This window comes from Humulus lupulus, chromosome 8 (assembly GCF_963169125.1).
Source record: "Humulus lupulus chromosome 8, drHumLupu1.1, whole genome shotgun sequence".
NCBI lineage: Eukaryota > Viridiplantae > Streptophyta > Magnoliopsida > Rosales > Cannabaceae > Humulus > Humulus lupulus.
The window spans coordinates 128909812-128926206 of NC_084800.1; the positions used below are offsets into that span (position 1 = coordinate 128909812).

The 16395-nt window shown below is 43.9% G+C and overlaps 1 protein-coding gene and 1 non-coding gene across 2 annotated transcripts; both read right to left on the reverse strand.

The window, feature by feature from the left end:
* Positions 1 to 416: 416 nt before the first annotated feature.
* On the reverse strand, positions 417 to 488 carry TRNAC-GCA (transfer RNA cysteine (anticodon GCA)). The gene has a single exon. It is a non-coding gene; the product is annotated as a tRNA-Cys (tRNA).
* Positions 489 to 686: 198 nt separating this feature from the next.
* LOC133798445 (pentatricopeptide repeat-containing protein At2g39620) lies at positions 687 to 4942 on the reverse strand. The gene is made up of 3 exons (XM_062236726.1): positions 1560 to 4942; positions 1337 to 1404; positions 687 to 1089 (listed from the first exon to the last, which is right to left on the reverse strand). The coding sequence occupies exon 1, from the start codon at positions 4822 to 4824 to the stop codon at positions 1822 to 1824; it is 3003 nt and encodes a 1000-aa protein (XP_062092710.1). The 5' UTR covers positions 4825 to 4942; the 3' UTR covers positions 687 to 1089; positions 1337 to 1404; positions 1560 to 1821.
* Between the last annotated feature and the right edge of the window lie 11453 nt (positions 4943 to 16395).

Here is a 16395-nt window from a genome sequence, read left to right on the forward strand (position 1 = left end):
TCTGAAAATATTTTTTGACATTTAATTCCTTAAGTTTTAAAAACAATAGCAATTAAATCCTTAAGTTTCAAAAACAGTAACTATTAAGTCCTTTAAGTTAATATGTAACAAAATTTTAAGTTTTTTTATGGATAATTTTGATATATTTTTTTAAAATATAATACATTTCCAAATATTTACACACAATATTGTATAAAAAAATTCATTCATAAACTAAGATTTGTGTGAGATAATAAGCAATAGGGACTAAATTACCAAATCTAAGTTAATTTCTCTTTATAGAACTGAAGGACTTGAATGGTAAAAATTATTTCTTAAGGACTGAAATGTCAAACAACTAAAAACTCAGGGTACATTTATGCTAAAGTTAATTCGAAAGTTGAAAAACCAAAAAGATATAAAAGGGAAAACCATTCAGGGCCCAACCGGGTTCGAACCGGTGACCTCTTGATCTGCAGTCAAATGCTCTACCACTGAGCTATGGACCCCTGTTATATATTATTTGTGATATAAATATTAAACTAATACAAAGAGGAAAGCTACGCAAAGACCAAAGTCGACTTGAATATACAATAGTTTCTCGACAAAGCTTTTTCTTTTATTTCTTTTCTTTTCTTTCTTAAATTGGTTAGTTTCTTGGACCGAAAACATTTACAAATATAAAACACTAACTTTCAAACTTGGTCAAGAAATCACCTGAATTTCATTTATAGAGATTATAATTAAAAGTTTTAAGTTTTTGCACATGCATGTATATATCACAGCGAAGTAAAACATTGTTCTTTATCTGTTTGAGCTTTCTTTTCTTGTCTCGTCTACTATGACTATCCACGCTATTAAACAAACTAATACCACACAAAAAGAATATGGTTCACCAAATAAAACCACTGGCCCTTCTAGTGTTGTGTCCCATCTCATTCCTTTCTTAACTTGGTCCAAAATCAGTCTATCATAGTAAATATGCAACCACCAAACTTTTTTTGGTACTACTAGCATCACCATGCAGATATCTCTTGTTGCATTTACTATGAAGACAAAACATCCACATGACTTGTTTGAACCATAAAGCTTCCCTCTAAAATGACCAACCTTGAAAAATAAGAATACGAATGTTAAAAATATGAATGATTGGTGTACTAAGTCTAAGAAGGTACATCTTTTAAACCAAAATCTGCAACCTAAGCAAATAAAAGGCTTCAACTTTCAAAAAACAATTGGCAATAGTAAAACTCAGGTTAGTAAGGTAAACATCAAATGGCAATGTAGATGGCAGACAAACAAAGTTCATATACCAATAAAATACCAGGAAAGGAACGTTGAGGGTTCATACACTTACAGTTCCAAAGCAATAAAATTCAGCGCCATACTTGTAGGCTTTTCATCCTTGAACTGAAGTTGCTTAATCTGCAATCACATACAAAAGATTATGTAAATAAATCATTATAGCAAATAAAAACAACAAATCTGTATGTATCCTGCTCAGTTTTCTATGTAAGAAAGCCTTGAGAGGGAAAACAAGGGAAAGCATACATCAGAGAGTTAAGTACTAAAATGAATACCAGTGTCATTTCGATCTGGTTCTTTCCATATAGCGATAACTTCCATGTCCAGATTTTGAAGCCAGTATTATGTGTGGAAATTTAAATTGTAAAATAAACATCCCAAGCATCACTTCTGTGTTCCAAGTTAAGTTTAAGAAACTGTAGCTTCTATTCTTTCTCCTCAACATTTCTAAGGCATGGTCCAAGCACTCATTATACTTGAGAGAGTTCAAGTCAATCTGAAGAAAATGATGACAACATTCATACTTTTCCACCAAACTTACCAATAATCCTTGCATGAGCAGATACCATCTTCAAAATGATGAAAACGAATGGCATCTCTCACAATGATTGAACGGTTTGTGACTTTTGTAATATACTTGGTAGCAGAGTGGCAATCCACACAGACACGAAGATTTTTAACTAAGTGGATGGTAGACCCAGGTTCTGTGTTGAGAAGAGCAAATGTTATGGCTAACCTTTCACTATGATTGTAAAGAAACAAATCCTTATCCTCTTCCTCCACATTCTGTAGCACACAACTTCTGTCAGGAACATAGCCCAAATTCTCCATCTTCTCAAGCAATTTGTTCCAAAGAAAACACATACTCTCAAACTGTGGGTGGCTTTGATCGCCCACTCGAAATGTATGGAGCTTGTTTTTAATCTCAACCCATGTGCATCCCGGAGTTTTCTTCAAACCTGAGTCTTTTATCATAACATTTATCTTGTCAGCATCACGCCATCTACCAGATTGAGTATATATATTTGATAAAACAATATAATTAGTGAGGTTTCCGGGCTCAAATTTAACAAGGTTATTCAGGGCAACTTCTCCTAACTTCGCATTAGAATGAATTCTACATGCTCCCAACAAAGCTCCCCAAACTCCAGCATCTGGCTCCATAGGCATTGTACTTATTAAATTTAGTGCCTCATCAAATAATCCAGCACGACCTAAAAGATCTACCATGCAAGCATAATGTTCTAAATTTGGGTCAAGAAGATGCTTTTGGTGCATCGACTGAAAGATTTTCCTGCCTTCTTTTACTAAACCAGAGTGTCTGCAAGCAGATAAAACACTGATAAAAGAGAGTTTATCAACTTGGACATAACTTTCCTGCATGAGAGAAAAAAGTGAAACTGCACAATTTCCTCGGCCATGCACTGCATATCCTGCAAGCATTACATTGAATGAAACATTATCTTTTTGTTCCATTTCATTAAAACATCTCTCTGAAAAATCTAGCAGGCCACATTTAGCATACATATCAATGAGACTATTTCTGACAAGTGTGTTTGACAAAAATCCCATCTTGGTTATATAGGCATGAATTGCAACGCCTTCACTTAAGGCTGAAAGGTAAGCAACTGCAGGAAGAACGCTCACAATTGTTACTGAATTCGGCCTCAGGCTCTCCAACTTCATCTGATGAAAGGCAGAGATAGCTTCTTTTGCATACCCGCTCTGTGCATACCCAGCAATTATAACATTCCATGAAACTTCATCCTTCATTGACTGGATTCTGTTGAATAAACAAGCAGCTGAAGACAGACTTCCACACTTCGCATACATCCCAATAAGAGAATTTTGTACGTGACTGTCAGATTCAAGGCCACTCTTTATGATTTTCCCATGGATGCAAGCACCTTGATCTAAGTCATTCCATACGGTACATGCTGGAATCAAACCTACCATAGTTCCTGCATCTGGCTGTATTCCAGACAACTGTAAATTACGAAACATTTCCACAGCATGATATGGTTCCCCATTCTGGGTATATGCATTTATCAAAGCATTCCACGTGACAATATCTTTAGATGGCATCCTATCGAATAGGATCAATGCAGAAGTGAAGAATCCACATTTAGCATACATGGACACAAGGGCTGTTCCTATTGAGATATCACAATCAATATTGGCCTTAACAGCATAGCAGTGTATGCTCTTACCTAATTTCACAGATGATACTTCTACACATGCTGAAAGTACAGTTGAAAGGGTTACCCCATCTGGTGTCAAATTTTCAGTACGACAATCTCGAAACAATGATAAAACCTCTTCATAATACCCCGACTGAAGAAAAGCAGACAATAGTGCAGAGAGAGCAATCAAATCTTTTTCCTGAAGCTTGTCAAAAAGTTCTTTAGCCTTCTCGATTTGTCCACACTTGGCATACATTGTTATTATAGGAGTGATGACCAAAATATCTGAATGGATTTCTTCTTGTAGAGCAAAATTGTGGACCTCCTTTCCTTTCTCTAAATCTCTTAGCTCAGCTGCAGCCAAAAGAGCACTAATGACTGATACCTTATTCAACTTAAGATTCTGAAATTTCATGCATTCAAACAACTCCAAAACCTCGAAGAATCGCCTGTTACAGACCAACCCAGCCATCAGTGTACCCCATGAGATGTCATCACAGTTATGCATTGCATTGAAAACCCGTAAAGCAACGTTAACACTTCCACATTTGGAGTACATATCAATCAGCCCATTTGAAACTGCAGTTCCAAAGTCCCTCTTAACAGCGTAACCATGAATAGACCTACAAGAATCAAAATCCCCTAGTCGGCAAACAGCTGGGACCAAGTTCAACAAGCTCACTGAGTTTGGCTCCAACCCCAAGAATTGCATGCTCCGGAAAAATACTAATGCCTTGCTAGGATCTGAGCTCTGCGAAAACCCAGCAATCATTGCATTACAAGCCACACCATCCTTTCGAGGCAATCCATCAAACACTTCGCGTGCAAAGCTTAGTTCCCCTGTTTTGCAATAGAAGTCGATTAAACTTGTCCCAATAAATACATCCGATTCTAAATTCCTACGAACTATTTCACGGTGGATTAGAATACCCTCTTGTAAATTTAAAGCACCGGTACAAGCCTTCACAACAAAATTAAAAGTATATTTATCTGGTTCTAAGCCTTCATCTAACATACAATGATACATTTCAAGAGCATCTTTATATCTTTTTGACATTGTGTAAGCTCTGATCATAGAGTTCCACAAAATAATAGTTGGGTTTGGCATAGAATCGAATACCAAACGAGATATATCACATTTATGGAAAAAAGAATAGGCATTGATAAGATGCGTCAGTATGGAACTGTCTTCTCTAAGGCCTGAAACTACCAAATGGCCATGGATTTGAAGCAGGGACTCGAAGTTCTTGCATGAATTGAGGAGGCGAATGTACTGAGAATGGTTTTTAAGAGAAGTAATGGTATGGTGTGGTTTGTGTATTCCATATTTCATGAGCAAAGCTTTGGGTGTCCTCATCTGAGTGGTGGATAAATCTTTGGGTTACAAGTATTATAAGAAGTAGAGAAGCCTTGTATTGCAAGTCACTGCCACACTGTCTTTCATAAACCCACAACGGTCATTGATTCATTTATGAGCCAAAATTTGAGTTGGAAAAAAACTAATATAATGACAGAAATAATGCATTACTTTTTATTTTAAGAATATCCTAAGTTCTATTTAACTCGGACTAAGTCTGAAGTTTTTCTTTGCATTTAAAAAAAATTAGGAGGTTGTTTTTCAATTGTTTTTTGAAATTTATATATATAGTAGATACTGTTATCCAAAAAACTGGCATCGATGACGTGGCAAGTGATTCCTAGACACGTGGCTGACATTTGGAGAAACTCTGCTAGGATATCGACCAGAAGACACATTACAAGCAATAGGCGAACTAGTTTTACCTGCGACCAGTCTGGTCGATGGTTCCGCATGCAACCTGATGTTGCAATAAAGATCTTTGTAAATCCCGAAATTGACTCACACAATCTCCTGAGTATCTGATTATTTAGGAGAGAATATCTGTAACAAACTCATGTAATCCCCCTTGAGCCTATAAATAGAGAAAGATAGCTCAAGGAAGGGACTTTTGGCTTTCGAATTATTTGAGACTAGAGTAATTATATCTGAGATATTGTATTGTTCTTCAGAGGTCAGTGAAACTCATTGAACCCTAGTTCTTTGATCACCCCTTTGATTCTCACATCAATAACAATCTAAGTGGACGTAGGTTATTACCAGATCCTGGGGCCAAACCACTATAAAATATCGTGTTTTTATTATTTTCGTCATCACGTTCTTTTCAACGCATTCATCTACATCAATCATATTTTGACTCCGTGTTAGTTGACCAAAATCAGGGTCAACATTCTGGTGCTTTCATTGAGAGCTTGATTTGTCACCGTTGAGAAAACCAATGGCGAAGACTGCAAGAAAAACTGGACAGGCGGCCGTTGCTGCACCGTCAAACCCGCCTCCTCCTCCTCCTGCAAACATGACTGATGATGAGCCATATTTGGACTTTGAGGAGGAAGAAATGGATGACGCGACGCTAAAGAGTACTCTGGGGGCGTTGCATGAAGAGCTGGCCAATTTGAGGGCCAGTCAAGAAAGCGCTGCCGAAATCATGGCGCGGCAGCAGTAGGAGATTGAACAGCAGCGCGCGGAGTTAAGCGAAAGGCAGGCGAAAATGAACCGTCGCCAAAGCGAAGCCATGGCAGCCCTTGAAGCAGCCTTGCAATTAGCCAGGAATCAAGCTGCACCTGCTTCGCAGCTTGATCAACCTGCGAATGGGCCACCCCACAGGGGTCCCAATCCTAGTCTGCCTATCCAACCCTCGAGCCCACAAAGGCCCGAGCAGCCTCAGGTGCCCCATGAAGATGTCCCACTGGACCCTAAGGCACAGCCTCCATCCCAAGCTGCTCGCGGCAATCCCCCGCATCAGAGGCAGAATAGGACCGAGCATCATCCTCGCAGTCCTAGACGCCATAGGGGCGACGAGCCAAATCTACCGAACAGAGGTCAGTACCCTCCTGGTAACAGGAGGAACTCGGAGTTAGGCTCTGCGGTCCGGGGTCTCCCATGGCATGATAACGCACGGGGACACAACGACCAGCGCAGGCCACCCTCTAACGCTCGGGATGCTTCAGCCTGGGATGGAAATCGAGGGAACAGTCGATCCCACCATAGCCAATCAAGATTCAGAGATGGCCATGGGTATAATGAAGCCGACTCAGGTAAAGGAAATGCTGGTTGAAGGAATGAAGAAAGAGGTGGAGGCAGGAGCCAAGCACCTTAAGATGACCAACCCAATAGACGGGACGTTGGGGGGCAACCCAAGCAAAGTAATGTCTTCAACCGACTCGGAGCTAGCGAGCAGCGGAGAAGAGATGAGGACTTAAGAGATGTACTCAACGATCGCCGCGAGCGACATGGCGAGAACATCCCCCCAGCAACAGAGGCCACAACGATTCCTGTCACTGTACAAGCCTAGATAGATGCCCTCAACCAGGTAGTACAACAGCTGGTCGGTGGAAGAACATCTCATATCTACCACGACAGGAGGAAAGGCACTCCTTTCGTCCAAATGATAGCTATGGCAGAGACTCCTAGAAAGTTCAAAATGCCTACGATTCTGAACTTTAATGGGTACGGTGACCCAGTATCTCACGTTAATAAGTTTGAGATACAAATGGACATTCAAAAAGTGTTCGAAGACGCTCGGTGCAGGATCTTCCTTGCAACACTTTCTGATGCCGCGCAGGAGTGGTTTTTCAAGTTCCCTCCTGCAAGCATAGTTTCCTGGGAGATGTTCGTAAGGGAGTTTTACGGACAGTTCTATGCAGGTCGTGTGCACCCGACCGAGGCAAACCAGCTGGTTGAAATTCGCCAGCAGGATGGCGAATCACTAAAGGACTACATCCAACGCTTCATGCGAGCAGCAGCTGGAGCAAAGACAGTGGGGGACGAAGGCAAAATGATGGCCATAACTGCAGGGGTTAAACGTCGCTCCCCCCTCTGGCAGAGCCTCCGTAAAGATGGTGTTAGAACTACCCAGGAATTCTTGGACCGGGCTGATCGTTACATCAAGCTCGAAGATGCCATTGCCGATGATGGAAAGCCTCCAAGCAAGGATAAGAAAGCTGCCGATCCTGCCAAAGCCGCCAATGGGTCTAGACCTAACGGCAACGGCAGAGGCAACAGGAATGGCAATGGCAATGGCAAGAATGGTGGAAAACGGCCGCACAATGAGCATTCCACCTCCGACAACAAACGAGCCAAGGGTAATCGTTATGAACCTCGGTTCACTAACTACACTGCCCTAGTCGAGTCTCGGGGAGAGGTTTATCAGGCCACGAGTTCCAGTGTGCCTTATAAGAAGCCTGCCCCCATTCGAAAGGATATTTCGAAAAGAGACACCACCAAGTTCTGTCGTTATCATAACGACTACGGACATGACACCAACGAATGCAACCAGTTAAAGGATGAAATCGAGTTCCTTATTAGACAAGGACACTTGAGAAGATACGTACGGGCCTCGGGAAATTCCCAACGAGAAGCTCTGGGTGGCAACGAGCAGGCGTCCACACGCCAACGCTCGCTACCTTTGCAGCCTGCCCCCGTGACTGGCACACTATTAACCATTTGTGGAGGCCCGCACATCGCGGGAAATAGCGGAAAGGCCAAGGAACGATATGCTCGGACTCTGTGCCACGACCAGGACATCGAGATGATGACTGTGGAGGACCGTGCGCCAAAAAAGGCTCGATCAGAAGAGGGTGAGATAACCTTCTCTGATGGCGATGCCCGGCATGTCCGGTTCCCACATTCCGATCCGCTGGTCGTGGATATCCAAATGGCCAACATGATGGTGAAGAGAGTGTTGGTCGATACAGGAAGTTCAGTGAATATCCTGTATAAGTCTTCGCTGGAACGCATGAAACTATCCGTTAAGGACCTGGAGCCTTGCAACCAAACAATATACGACTTCTCTGGTGAGGGACTCGCCCCCGCCGGATCGATCAGACTTCCAGTGACGACAGGTACATCGCCTGCTACCAGGACATTACTCGCTACTTTTGTAGTAGTCGATTGTCCTTCGGCGTACAATGCCGTCATTGGAAGACCTATACTGGTTGATCTACAGGCCGTCATCTCTATGTGGCACTTGGCCATGAAGTTCCCGACAAACGCAGGGATAGGACGCGCGTTGGGGAACCAGAGGGAAGCCAGGGAGTGCTATAACGCCTCAGTCACGAAGGCGAAAAAGGGAACGCCAAAGAGCACTACCTCAGATAGGTTGCAGATGGAAATTGATACACAAGCCCAATCCGGTGATGAAGTCACCAAATAGGGTGTTGCCCAAAGTGAGGATAGAGATCTAGATCCTCGCTTTGGGGATTTTGAAGAGAATGTTGAACCCGTCGAGGACCTGGAAGAGGTCCAACTCGACGAAAAAGACCCGACCAGAGTCGTAAAGGTCGGGAAAAACCTAGAACCAACCACGAAGCACGCACTGGTGGAATTTTTGCGGAAGAACCAGGAAGTCTTCGCCTGGTCGCATAAATACATGGCTGGGATAGACCCTGCAGTTATCAGCCATGTCCTGAATATAGATAAGACTTTTCCACCCGTGCAGCAGAAAAGAAGGCTGCTCGATAAAGATCGGTCGAGAGCCTTAAAAGAAGAAGTCGAAAGATTGAAGGAGAATGGGTTCATCAGGGTAGCATATTATCCATTGGGGGTCTCCAATCCAGTGCTGGTTCCCAAGCTTAACAGAAAATGGCGAACCTGTGTGGATTTCACAGACCTCAATAAAGCCTGCCCAAAGGATTGCTTCCCACTCCCAAGAATCGACCAGCTGGTCGATACTACTGCAGGACACGAGATCCTCTCGTTCATGGATGCATATTCAGGCTACAATCAGATTAGCATGCACCCTCCTGACGAGGATCACACCATCTTTCGGACCGATACAGGCTTATACTGTTATAAAGTAATGCCCTTTAGACTGAAAAACGCAGGTGCGACTTACCAGCGGCTAGTCAACCACATGTTTAAAGAGCTGATCGGAGTAAACATGGAGGTATACGTGGACGACATGCTGGTAAAGTCTAAAAAGGCAGAAGGACATGTGAAGGATTTACAAGAGTGCTTTGATATATTGAACGAATACCAGATGAAGTTAAATCCCCTCAAATGTTCCTTCGGAGTTGGATCAGGGAAGTTTTTGGGGTTCATTGTAAATTCAAGAGGAATCGAGGCCAACCCCGACAAAATAAAAGCCCTGATCGACATGAAATCGCCAGAAAGGATCAAAGATGTACAAAGTTTAACTGGGAGAATCGCAGCCCTAAGCAGATTTATTTTGAAATCGACAGACAAGTGTGTCCCTTTTTTCAATCTGCTTAGGGGCAATAAGAAGTTTGAATGGACAAGAGACTGCGAGCAAGCTTTCCAGGGCTTGAAAGCTCATATGGCACAGCCTCCCGTCTTATCAAATCCAATCGAAGGAGAAGCTTTGTTTATTTACCTGGCGATCACAGAAGTTGATGCTAGCGCGGTACTGGTACGAGAGGAGGACGGCGTACAAAAAGCGGTCTACTATGTTACCAAAAGGCTGATCGGGGTAGAACTGAGATATCCACCCATCGAAAGATTAGCATATTGCTTAATCCCGGCCTCAAGGAAACTACGTCCTTACTTCCAAGCCCATCCTATCACAGTTTTAACCGACTAGCCCCTTCGGCAAGTCCTTCAAAAACCGGAGGCGGCTGGGCGATTATTAAAATGGGCAGTCGAACTAGGGCAGTTCGATATTACATATTCACCGCGAGCAGTAGTAAAAGGACAAGTCTTGGCTGATCTTATTGCCGAGTTCACCAAACTCCCGGACAGCGAACAGTGCGAACACCCTAGTGCGCCTAGTCCTCAAGAGAAAGCTCCTTCGTGGAAGTTATTCACGGATGGGTCGTCCAACGAATCCCACGCAGGAGCGGGGGTGATATTGATAATGCCGGAAGGGCATCGATTTCACTGCGCCATTAGGTTCGACTTCACTGCGTCAAATAATGAAGCTAAATACGAAGCCCTCCTCGTTGGGCTGAGAATGGCCAAAGACATGAGCATAAAAACGCTTGATATTTACAGCGATTCACAGCTGGTAGTGAACCATGTTCTAGGGGAATATCAAGTGCGAGGCTTAAAGATGGTGGCCTACTTGAATAAAACAAAAGACCTGCTAGCCCAATTCACGAAGTACACCCTCTAGCAAATACCGCGGGATCAGAATTCAAACGCAGACGCCTTAGCTAAACTCGTGAGCGCGAAGGATGCTGACACTTTGAACATTGTGCCAGTAGAAAGATTGAATGAGCCAAGCATACAAGCGGTCGAGACAAATATGGAAATTTGAATGGAGGATGCATGGATGGCACCTTACTTGGAGTATCTGACAAACGGTGTGCTCCCAACAGATAGAAACAAAGCCAGAACTCTACAAAGGCAGGCCGCTAGGTATATACTGGTCAATGGTGTTATGTACCGAAGAGGGTATTCAATGCCACTGCTCAGATGTGTTACGCCAAAAAAAGCTAAGGTACTCATGAAAGAGGTGCATGAAGGCTTCTGTGGGGATCATGCTGGGGGGCAGAGTTTGGCAAAGAAAATTCTAAGGCAAGGCTACTTCTGGCCAACTATGAACGAAGATTCAATGGACTTTGTACGAAGATGCGATAAATGTCAAAGGTTCTCCAAAATTCCACGAGCAGCTCCAAACGAATTGAAACAGATGCAAAGTCCGTGGCCTTTTGCGGTATGGGGGATAGATTTGATTGGGTCCCTGCCCACAGGAAAAGGTGGAGTAAAATACGTAGTTGTGGCGGTCGACTACTTCACCAAATGGGCCGAAGTTGAACCACTCGCTACCATAACGACCAAGAAAGTTCTTGACTTTGTCATCAAGAACATTGTTTGTCGGTATGGTTTGCCCCGAAAGATCGTTTCAGACAACGGAACCCAATTTGACAGCGACTTATTCACCGACTTTTGCGCAAGGCATGAAGTTATTAAAAGCTTTTCATCAGTTGAGCATCCCTAAGAAAACGGGCAGGTCAAGGCCGTGAATAAAACTCTTAAGGACACCCTGAAGAAGAGGCTCGAAGATGCTAAAGGAGCGTGGCCAGAGCAGCTGCCTGAAGTCCTATGGTCGTATAGAACGTCTCACCGAACAGCGACAGGTCATACCCCATTTTCCTTAGCTTACGGATATGAGGCTATGTTACCTGTCGAGCTAGATCCCCCCTCACATCGACGCATAACATATGACCAGAACCAGAACAGCCAACTGATGATGGAGTCCCTAGACTCAATTGATGAGATACGGGAGAAGGCCCAACTCCGAGTTGCTGCGTACCAGCAAAAAGTCGCCCGGTATTTTAACTCAAAAGTTAAAGAAAGAAAATTCAACGTCGGTGACTTGGTGCTACGACGAGTTTTCTTAAATACCTGCGACCCCACTGCTGGAGTACTCGGACCAAATTGGGAAGGACCTTACCAGGTTGAGGAAGTCCTTCATCCGGGCACCTACAAACTTGCACGCCTAAACGGAGATCTCGTTCCACGTTATTGGAATGGAGAACACCTGCGCAAGTATTATCAGTAAACAGTCCTTTTTAAAGGACTGGCTTGTATTAAATTTTACTTTTTACAAGTCTTGCAAAAAGGGTTAGCCACGTTGTATGGCTAATCGCTTATATATATGTAAGATCCTATTTTAGGATCACTCGTAAAGACATGTTTAGTCCATTTTTAATACGAGATTATAAGGGACTGTGCGCAGCCAGTCATTCTTGACAACTTTTGTAAATTTATGTTTACAAGTATTTGTTCATTACGTGTGTTGTTTTGCTGTACTACAAGTATTATGTTTTCACCCGAGCAGAAATGTTCGAACAGGTCATGGTCAAGGCAAGTAACCAAGGACCTAAAGCTCCTCGATCACTTGGGGGGCATATAAGGCACATCGATAGCAAAGCGTACCATGAGGTATGTAAGCACATGAACAAAAAGAGTGAAAGCATGCTAAGGTACTTAGAGTATTTTTCAAAATTTATATTTTGTTAAATCAAGCCAAAGTACTATGCTAAGTCCGGTCATACGGACAAATGTTATAGTAAATGAAAATATTATAACATTATAATGCAATCTTTTACACCGCAAGCATCACTGCTTGGATGTAATTGTTCGAATAAAAGGAAAGTTTGCTGCCCATGCAGCAAGTTCAAAAAAGATATATAGTCTTTACATCATGACCCGTGGGTCGTGTAATTAAAGAAAGAAAAAATAATAATAAAAGCTCAAGGAGCAGTAGGAGCAGGAGGGTCTTGCTCAGCAGTCTGGTTGGCCTCATCCTCAACAACTCCTCCTTCCTCTGTGCCAGCGGCTGGCTGGATGCTTGGGGAAGTAGGGATCCTTGCTCTTTCCTCTTCTTTGGCCAATCGAGTAGTGCAGCGGGCCAGTTCAGCATTCCTTATGTCCTCTGAAAGGTAGTTAAAGTTGGCGCCCTGGTTGTGTTTCCAAAAGTTATAGAAGCACCGAAGCGTCGCATTCTTATACCTTTCCAGATTCGTGGAGTTGTCAAGCTTTAGCTGCTCTATCTGGCCCTCAAGATCAGCCACGACCTTATCCTTTGCAAGATTATCCTCTTTGAGTCTCTTGCATTCGCGATATTGGACTCGGCTAGCCTCCTGGTACTCCTCCCTCTGCTTCCTCAAAGCCACCTTCGAGGCTTCGACCTCCTCCAACTTGGTCACCGCAGCATCCTTCTGCTGGATGACCGCCTCCAACTCCTTTACTTGCCTGGCCTCTGCAGCCTTAAGCTCCTCAGCTGCTTTCGCCTGGTACCTCTCGATAACCTTTGCCCGAGCCTGGTCGATGGTGGCTTGGGCGCGGGTACGAGAAGCAGTTGTAGTCAGCAAAGCCTGTGGACAAAGGATAAAATTAGCGCCTGTTGCGAAGAATAAAAGACTAAGGCCAAAGAAATAAGAAGCACTTATGCTGGCCATTTCATTGAGGGCCCTGTTCAGAATTTGGTCGACCCCCATATTCTCTGCCTCCGCCATGGCATCCTTGCAACGGTCGTACCTCATGATGTGTGCAAGGCGGTCCTTGGCTGCTCATAGGGTGTAGTTTGAGAGTTTGGCCCCGAGGGCTTCGTCCCGCTGGGTCTGTTCTTTGGCGGCTGCAGGTTGAGGGTTCGTCGTCGTAGGCGGGGTTTCCTTCTCGACAGGAACCGAAGGCTGGGCAGAATTTTTCCCAGTTGGCGCATCCTTGGGAGGATCTTCTGTTCGACTCTTTTTGGCAGGAGGTCCTTGGCTCGATTCGTCGTTGTGACTCCTAGACGTCTTCCACCGAACCAGAGGAACTTCTACTTCCTCCTCAGCTTGGTATAAGTCGAAGACATTGGGAGTGGCCATATATGCATACAAGTAAACACATGCAAATGATGAGATAAAGGAAGATAAAAACTCTTTATAAAACAGAAAAGAGGTCACAAAGTTTAATACCCGAGCTACAACTACTGGTCGCTACACTATTGACTCTATTAGTCACACACTCACTATCTGGCATGAAGAAGTCTGGCCCTAGGTTTGGAGTATACGTAAAGTTGCCCTCCCCGTCAAACAAGTGACAGGGAATTGGCAAGCTATTTAAAAGCAAAATAACTGTACCGTTTTCATCAGAGGATTCCCCCAAGTCCACAACCGGCTCTTTTGCTTTTTGTTTCCCCTTGCCTTGGGGAGCAGAAGGCCTTTCTGCAGAAGGATTGCCCGTGGGCTCCCTGATTGTAACCCCCGTCGGCCTCCTTCGTGGAGGGGACGCAGGGGGTTGCTGCTCGGGAACCCTCTCGGCAGTGGCATCAGCAACCACGGGTCCCCTTGTTTCATGGCGAGGAGCCAGGAGGCCAGATAGCCTCAAATTTTCATCAGTAACCAGGGACTTGACGCTTTTTTCTGCGTCTGTCATCCTGGCCAATGCGTTGGACCTCAACACCATGTCTGGTGTTGGGGTCGGACGTAACCATGGGCCTGAAAGACAAAGTATACTTTAAAAAAGATGAAAGAAATTTCGCTGTTGAAAAGTATCGACTAGTAAAAACAGCACTTACCTCTTTGAGTGAAGGCCAGGTTGTTGCTGGTCATGTCCGGAGTAAGGAAGTACTCCTTGCTGTACTGCCCCACGTTGGATATGTGTGTGGTGTCACTCAGGAACGTCCGGTTGGTCTCCTGGTGACAAAGATGGAAGAAGCCCGTCCCATACTGCTGAGGGTTGGACTTGAGGTCGAAGAGATAATTGACCTCATGTGGGGTAGGTTCTGGCCATTTTTTAAGTTTGTACAGGATATAGAGTGCGACCAACATTCTATATCCATTCGGAGTAATTTGGAAGGGTGCGACACCAAAATAGTCGGACACCCCCTGATAAAAATTATGTAGAGGGAGGATAGCCCCCGCCTCTATGTGATACCAAGACCAAGCACTATAAACATCTCCGGGAAGGTTAGCCCTTTGGTCTGCGGCAGGAATCTTGAGATTGACCCCTGTGAGAGGATACCTCCTAAGGTAGTTGGCAAGCATCCGAGGAGTCACTTGGCGGGTCAGGGAGAGATACCAATCGACATCAGGCAGATTCTGATGGCGAGGGCGGGCTCTAGTTTGGATATTAGGGTCAGGGGTAGGATTTTCTCGACCACTGGTCGAGGGAACCCTAGCCTGCGAATCAGGCTGAGCAGGAGAGTTTGGGCTATCTTCGGAGTCGGGTCTTTTCTTGCCTAAGGATTTAGAACGGGCCATTTGAGGAGGAGATGGGCGAAGTCTAGGAGAAGATCGCGAAAAAGGGATCTTGTGAATTCGGTCGGTCGGTTATTCTTCGCCTTCGAGCAGCTGGGCAAGAAGATCGTCGTCGATAGGCTGTTCACCTCCCAAAAAATCTGGCATTAAAGTCTGCAAACAGAAGAATGGGGAGGTGAGGATAGAGAATTTTTAAGACCTTCTAGGATAACGCTGATCGAGTATAAAAGTTAAGCTTTTATACAGCAGCATTCTAATGAAAGTTAAAAAAATTTCACACGAACAGTTTTAAAAACAGATCAAAGGGTGAAAGCAAAGAGTTTTTCGTAAAATCTTTTTCAACTCCCCTTAGGGCGGGAAAAACTTATTTTTCGGCTGGCCTAAAAATCGAATTTTTACTTCGGTTTTACGTCCTAAAAGTATGATCCTAACTATCAAACTAACTCGTAACTTTTTTTACTCACAAGACATTCTATTGACAAGCATCTCAACACAGAAGTAGATAAACTCAACAGTAAAACATACAGGAACATGCATTGCAATAATACGAAACATAAAGAGTCGAAGACTTACCAGAAAGAAGATCGTGGAGATTGGTAAGAGTTTTCGGAGATCGAGGAACTCTCGGGCGGAGTCTTGAAAATGCAGAAGAACGGTCTCTGGAAGAAGGAGGAAGCTCTGGTTTTAGGGTTTCTTGAAAGGGCAATGGCGTGTGTAAAAAGAATAAGGGAACTTCGGAGATGTTATATATAAGTTTGTTTGTGGTATTAAAAAGGAGTAATCATCAGTTTCCCCTTTTTCAAAGTATGGGGAAGCGAGATAGCCGTCGAATTATTACTGGGGAAGCGAAAAGTCATGATTAGACAAGAGTAGGTTGCTTTTTCCCAGAACACACGAAGGGTTCTGACACGTATGGCGGGGTCACCGAAGGGTCGTTTCCTCAAAAGTTTATTTATTGCTCATAATAAATAAACTTGGGGGGCAAATGTTATCCAAAAAACTGGCATAGATGACGTGGCAAGTGATTCCTAGACACGTGGCTGACATTTGGAGAAACTCTGCTAGGATATCGACCAGAAGGCACATTACAAGCAATAGGCGACCTAGTTTTACCTGTGACCAGTCTGGTCGATGGTTCCGCATGCAACCTGATGTCCCAATAAATATCTTTGTAAATCCCGAAATTGACTCACACAATCTC